The sequence below is a fragment of the Cyprinodon variegatus genome, unplaced genomic scaffold (assembly GCF_000732505.1).
Source record: "Cyprinodon variegatus isolate N-32 unplaced genomic scaffold, C_variegatus-1.0 Scaffold47, whole genome shotgun sequence".
NCBI classification, from domain to species: domain Eukaryota; kingdom Metazoa; phylum Chordata; class Actinopteri; order Cyprinodontiformes; family Cyprinodontidae; genus Cyprinodon; species Cyprinodon variegatus.
The window spans coordinates 1,542,041-1,549,582 of record NW_015150500.1 but is presented as its reverse complement, the minus strand read 5'-3'; the positions used below and the strand labels follow the sequence as shown (position 1 = coordinate 1,549,582).

Genomic DNA, 7,542 nt, shown 5'->3' with positions numbered 1-7,542 from the left:
ACATTACTACTTACATTATGGTATATGTTCTTAAATGTATAGTGGAGGATGTTCATGAATCTTTGAAAAGACCCGCCCTCTCAACTTAAAAACAAAACGCACATGCACAACCCTGTACCCACTCCTGAGAGGAAACACCTATAAACGTCGGCGTGTGCATGCATGAGCCCATCTCTCCGTGCCCAAACTCTGCTTAAAATCACTGATTTACAAATTTACGACTACCGGTATGTCAGACTCACCACCAGTAAGTGAAAATGGGGACAAGCACGTAGGACGGCCTTACATAAACTTATCACTGAAATGATTGACAATTAGGAGGACCACTTATTTTGATGATCCACCAGGAAAAAGAAAATCCTAAACTATACCTTTAAGATAAGTGTTGTTTGCATATTTTTGCTATTATTGACTTGAGATTCTTGTGTTATTTATTTTGCACATTTATTTGATTAGCATCTGTTATTCTATTCAGATAGCATGTCCCATGGTGAGATTGAACAAGGTGCTTTTTCCAACTTTAATTTATTTCATTCCTTCAATTATTTGTGATTTTCTATCCTGGTGGTATGAAAAATGCGATCAAATAGTGTCTACAACATCTAGAAATTAATTCTCACTTAAAAATATTATCTAAAATAACATGTTTGGGCTTACAGTCTAAAGCAAAAGAAAAACTTCTTATTTGAGAACACTGGAAGTGAGAATCTACAGAATCTACCTCTCCTTGTGTTAGCTCTTCACCTGCCAGATTCTATCCTTGTGTCAATTTATTTAACATCTTTTGAGGTGTAAATTAAATAACTCAATTGACTAAACATTTATCTGATCCAGGGATTGTTTCTTCCTTTAACATTTTGCTGTCAGTTCATGGACTGTGTAAATTATGGGCAGAGAAATTGTCACACCATTGCAACAATGCAAAGCATGTCTTACTTTTTCCTCTTCTTTCTTTACAACAATCCCCTGGATATTGCTTTTTCCTCCTTTGTTTTTTTTTCTTTTTTTTGTTCAACCCACGCCAAAATCCAACTCAAGGTTTAGTTCTTCAAGCTTGTCTCTGTTCTCCAGATGGAAGGCATTTTCCAGGCATTTGTACTTGTTTATTTATTAGTGTTAAATTCAGAGTCCCTCAGAGGACAGTAGCCAGCTGTTGCATTTTGGCTTCGCTCCATGGAGACCAGGAGGACTGTTATCCTCTTGATCACTTGGCTGTCACTCTGTTCCTCTTTCCTTGTTTGCAATTTGTGCACAAGAATCACGTAAAGACCATTTTTTAGTTCTAAACCCTAAAAATAATTGCCCGTGTTGTATATACCGGTAGTTACAATCCTAGCAAAGGAGAAATATTCCTGTTCACATATACGACTTATAAATTTAGCTTTGGGTATTTTTTTCTATATCATTTACAACCATATGTATTAACAATGTATCTATATTTCAAACCTTAAATACCACTTCCTTATTGATAAATATTGATATGCCCTCTAATGAAATTACCTTCTAATGATATCACCTTCTTAAGATATTACACTCTTATCAGGTAGTTTTAATGCTCCACAGTAAGCAATAGCATATTTTTCAGTGATTTATTCTGAGTGAGTTAAATTCCTTCATACTGCCTTCTAAAGCTCTGCAATGCATCTGGAGCCTTTTCACATTTGATCATATTACCACCTTAAACATCACTGTATTATCTTTTATATATTTATTTAATTTATTGTATTATATTTTGGATGGGTGGTGGTGGAGATGGGGGCTAAAAAAACATATAATTTTGAAATTTACACTTTCAAGAAAACTCTTAAAAGTGTGGAATCCATTTGCAATAAAATGTTCTCATCCTTTTGTAGAAAGTGAAATTTGGCTAATATTCATGTCTAAGAGCTCAAGCTTAGCTTAAATGGATGAAACAATGATTGGGATGAGGTTTGTAGGTTGGGTTAGGGTTAGATTGCAGACTGCTTATGACTTTCTATCCAAAATGTGCCAAAGTTGATAATCCTCCAATTTAACCTTCATGATTTTGGACTGTGGGAGAAAGAGAGGACTCACACATGCAGGGAGAACATGCAAACACCATGCAGAAAGACCTCAGGCCAGGTATCAAACATGCATGCTGTAAAGCCTTTCACCCATAGAATGCTGTAAATCACCACCATTTCCCTATAACTGACTAGGTGATCTCTGAATCCAGTTGGTTGTGCTTGTTTTTATTTAGGGATAGAATAATAATGATGACTAATAATAAGGTAATGCCACACTCTTCAGATTATAATGTATGACAGTGTTGAAATCCATGTATAATTTTTTTCTATTTTACAATTATACACCACTTTGTGTCATATTGTCACATAAATCCCCTCAAAACATGTTTTTTTTATATATACATATATATGTAACACTAACAATGATAGAACAATAGGCTATTTTATTTTTTGTTTGTTTTGTTTTTTTATTGCTAACTTCCAGGTTGCATGCATAAGTGCCTCAATTAGGTGTGTTCTTAATGGGTGTCTGACCTACACTCACCTGTCCGTTCTTCTTTAGGTCAGCCCACATGCTTGTCCCATCACCCCCTCTCATCAGAACATGGTAGGTGAAGTAGTAGATCCCCGGCAGAGGACAGGTGAACTTGCCTGTGCTCGGCTCATAGTAGTTCCCCACATTGGTTACCACATCATCAAACTTTAGTATTTCGCTCCCCTCATGCTGCTTCCGGAGACCGGCATAGAAGGCGATTTTAGGAGTGTAGACTGAGGACCCATATCCACCTGGACCAGGACCCGGTGGACCAGGCGGACCAGGCTTACCAGGCTCCCCAGGTGGACCTTTGGGGCCTGGGGGACCAGGAAGTCCAGGGCTTCCTCTAAACCCTTGTTTGCCCCTCCGGTTTGTGAGGTCTGGGGGCTGTGGGGAGACTGCAGTCAGCTCTCCCTGAGGGGGGCTCAAAGTGTCACACACCATCTTGCAGCTCCCTAGCATCTCATAATGTGTGCCACCAGCTCCGGATCCTGCCCCCTTTGTGGTATGTACCAATAAGGGAATGGCCACAAGCAGGACCAGGACCATGGCCACGCCGACTCCAGCCCCAATGACGCGTTTCTTGCGGCTGAGCCGTGAGGCAGCCAGTGTGAGGAAGTCCTCCTCCCCTTTGGCGGGAATGGTTGTGCCGGCCAGGCTGACCTCTGGGCAGAAAGCTATTCAAAGTGGAAAGTGTCAGAGAGAATTGTTGATTTTTGTCTGATAGAGATATAAAAAAAAAAACAATGTCTTTTCAGGTTTTCTAACAGTTACAGGTGAGTAAAGGAATATCAGTGTTCAGAGGGAGGGGAATGACAGATTCCCCATTTGTCGATCCTTTTTTTAATATATCTTTTCACATGATCTGGTAACTTTTATCTAATCTAAAGGGATACATCACGTAAGGAGGGAATATTTTTAACTATTTTGTAGAAGGTTCACAGCTGCAAAGATGTTAACCTCAAGGGTTAATTTTTTTTTTTCCAAATCTACGGTTGTGGAAGATCCAAGGAAAAATCCTTCAGTTTCTCAGACAGAGAGGAGCTGTCAGGTGGGGTCTTCAGAATTCCCACTGGAGTTCATCTCACCCTCTGCATTCAGGGAGAGGCGTTTCGCTTGTCTGTCTGTGAACAAGAAGAGAAGAACAAGGAAATTGCTAAATATTCGCTTTTTTCTTTGTTTAAGAAATCTGATCTTGCATTCATGCCAAAGATTTATAAAACAACAAATGGTTTAAAAAAATAAGAGGTTAGATCTAAGAAAAGGAAAATGAACATCTTATTGCATGCATCAAGGTGATGAATTTCCTCTCAACTTTACAAATGCAGAAAATAATGCTATATATTGTAACAGTTCATCATAAAAGAGGGTTAAATCTTAAGATTAAGAAATTGATAATCTTTTTTTAAAACCTTAGAATGAGGAAATAATTTCAAATTTGCTACAGAGCAAGTATCTGTCATAACTTTAAAAAGAATGCTGATAGAGCAAGAAGACACTCATGAACTCAAGAATTAGCCCTCATTATAATCAACACAATGCACATGGTTGACAACTGAAAATTTACTTATGTTTAGTACGTTTTCTAAATTTAAAATAGACATGAAAGTTTTCATTTAACATAGATTAATAATGGTTTCATTTTTAACATTATGCTTCCTTAAACGGGATTTTTTTTTGTAATAATAATAATAATAAGAAGAAGAAATAAGAATCATTATTTTTATAATATATATAAGCAGCAGCTCGTAATATTGTAGTATCATAAAATTGTGTGCTATTGCGTATCTACCTTTAACCAAAGTGGATCCATAGTAATTTGAAGGAAAACTTTTTTTTTTTTTTAAAGCCTCGCAAAAAATAAATAAATAAAAATCCGGAACTTACCAGAACTTCCTTTATATCCTTTTTTTTTTCCTCTCCCGGTATTTTCAGCCCGGAGTTCGGTGTGTGTTCATTCTGCAGGTTTCCGATGAAAAACGTCGCTTCTGCTCCAAACCAGGCGGAAAGAAATCCTGAGGAAAACTGCGCGCCTCTCCTGGCGCATCGGTGGGAAGTTACGGTCCAAACTCAGCTTTACGGTCCAATTTCAACTTTAACCATCTCGCCAGAAGGATTCACTCTGAATCCAAACTCGAAAACGGTCCGAAACAGACAGAGGAAAATTGTGTATAGTTCTTTAAACAGACATAGAAGTGCTTTACGGGCTCTGACAAGTCACTTTTCCAGACTTTGGCTGTGCTTAAATGCAGGCGCACGGTCAGTTTATTAGCAGAGCAACAGTTCAGTCACTTGTTGTGTTTTCTGCCCTGCTTCTCTCTCCTCAGCATCATCTGCCTGCTGTCCTCCTCCCCCCAACATGGAACACGCGCTCTCTCACACACGCAGATACATCATCACAGCCTGCATGTGACCTTTTCTCAAATCAAATAACGTCAATTAATTCTATAATCACTTTTTTCATTTCTCTTTACATTTCATTTTGGGTAAATTTACCCTTTTTTTGCTTTACTTATTTAAACCTATTGTGTTTTTGTTTTTTTTGGGTGGGGAGGGGTGATATCTATGCTTAAATGTGTTTTAACCATATCTTTGTGTGTTAGAGAGCTTGATATTATACAATAAACGGATTCTGATATGATACAGAAATACAGCTGTTTGACTGTTGTTAAATATTTACAGTTTTTTATTATTGTTCAATGTGCCTAATGAAAAAACGTATTTACAACTTATTTTATTCTTCGAAAAAAAATGTTGGTTTTGTTTTTTTGAGGTTACAGATACCTGAAATTTCTTTCCTTCTTTCCTCAAGCTAGTTTCCTCAGAGTCATAAAAAAAAAAAAAAAAAAAATTTGGCTTCTCCAGCCTCTTTTGCTTAAAGAGCATTGTTATCCCGGTTAGCATCGTCATATTCAATGTGACTGCATCCAGTTTCCTTATATATAGTTATGTTTATAGGTAGGTTCCTGAACAGCCCTTATTTCATTAAAAAAAGATTTTCAACACATTCTGTTTGGGTCTTCCAGTCATCTACTGCCTAACAAAATAAAGAAATCCCAATGTGTTACTCGCTAAACACAATTTGTTCCAAAAGAATATAAGTTGTCTATCAACAAACATTATTTTTTTTCATTTACCTGCTGATTTCTTCATGTATTCATTCTGAAGCAACTCAAGAAGAAGTTGATATTTACATTACATTAAAGGCATACAAGGGTAAAGTATATTATTTCTTTCGCATTTTAACAATCAAACCCTTCATTTTATCACATGCAATGAGCTTCAGGTTAGAAGGCCTCCTTGTCATCGTCCTAAAATAGCTCCCTCTGCAGATAATTAACAAATCCAATTAAGGACTGTGGCTTTGTCACTTTAAAATATTGCTTTTATTTCAGTTCAGAAAAATCTTGTTGGTTAAAATAAAAGATTTCTTTGGATCTTTATCTACCAGGGATGTAAATATTTTTGATATTAAATGCAAGAAAGCAGCTTTTTGAGCCTCTATTCTAGTATTCACTATAAATGAAAGTAAAAAAAATGAACAGGCTATATATATACGATCTCAACGTTGGTATTTTTTTATGCAAAGCATTGGTCAACTATATTAAGACTGTTTAAATCTAACATTTTCAAACAGTTAAGGTTTGATTTTTTCTTTTTTTCTAAAGATCAGCATGTAGGCTCCTTCAGTTCACCCTGCAGATGATAATTTATTTAAATCTTGATTAGCTTAAAAGAATCCAGTAAAGTTAAAGTGCAGGTGGTAGTGGAGATAAAGATCAGCACATGGGAAAATACTGAGATGCACAAAGCTGGTTTACGTGCAAGCAGGTGAAGACATGACAAAAAGAAAGGAGTGGTTGTTTTTAAGATATGCCATCAATTTCAGTGTTTTTTAGGTTTCAGACCTCATTTAGGAAGAAAGATATATCAATAGTGGCAACTCCTCCTCCTCCTCTTCTTCTCCATCCCTCTACATGGTCTCTTTCTTATTGTCTCCCTCTGCCTGATGTTACATTTAGTTCTACAATAATTAATCCTCAGAGTGGACATTGTTCCATGTTGTCCTTTTGGTAACTATGGCATGCAATCTGTGGTTTATGTTTTATCAGTGTGTACACAGCTAATAAAAACTACCTTGTAGAAATATTTCTCCCTTTTAGATCTATTCATATTTTTCAACCTGTAACCATGAAACCCGGGCGCCGCACAAAGGCAGCCAACTGCCATTTCATTGCTCTGTACTTGTGGACCAGGACCAATAAATTGATTCTGATTCTTTTGCCTGAGCAATGAATATTTGCAGCTCCTCCAGAGCTGTCAGCTGCTCTATTCACTGTGTATCTTGGTCTTTATGATGCTCTTTGTTCACCATTGTTCTCTAACAAACAATTCGTGAACATGTTTAACAAACATGTTTAACAAATAGGTGATAATTAAAGGAGGTTGGTTGCATTTAACTTTATTTGGGGTTATTAGAGTTATATATCTGAATAAAAAGGGAAACAATTCATAATTGTGTTTCTGTTTCACGTTATAACTCTCCAAATGCTTGGGATTTATAATGCATTAAATCCACAACCCAAATGAAAGTACAACAATTTGAGATCTTAGCATCAGAGAAATTGCAAACGTTTTGAAGGTATAAATAGTTTTTTTATAAACCCCATAAATATTACATAAAATACAACTGCTTAGCTAAATCTTACTTCCTAGGTGTAAATATTGGTCATTTACACAAAAAGAAACCAGCAAAACATTTAGTTGTAGCATACGTGTATGCTCTGTCAGTTCTGCTCCTTACTTATTCATCTTTCAACTTTACTGAGCTGGAGAGTGCAGCAGATATTGAATATGGATCAATAGATCACTCCCCAGGATGCATACTGTCAGCCGACCGAGCCCTCAGGCAGATGCCAAGCCTCTGGTCACATTTGCATTTGGAGATAGAAAATAACTACTGCTTTTCAGAAAGAGGGAAACTGTGTGGTCCCTGTTTCTTTTATTTATTCTCTATTT

At 36.7% G+C, this 7,542-nt stretch overlaps 1 protein-coding gene across 1 annotated transcript in view; it reads right to left on the bottom strand.

Annotated features, from left to right (window-relative positions):
* Window positions 1-4,844, bottom strand: part of LOC107082066 (complement C1q-like protein 4) — a 35,086-nt gene extending 30,242 nt beyond the window's left edge. Inside the window, exons 1-2 of the mRNA XM_015370524.1 lie at window positions 4,411-4,844; window positions 2,533-3,647 (exon numbers count right to left, since the gene is read on the bottom strand). Of these exons, the coding sequence (XP_015226010.1) occupies window positions 2,533-3,072 (540 nt within the window). The 5' untranslated portion in view covers window positions 3,073-3,647; window positions 4,411-4,844. The remainder of the gene's footprint in view (window positions 1-2,532; window positions 3,648-4,410) is intronic.
* Window positions 4,845-7,542: the final 2,698 nt, after the last annotated feature.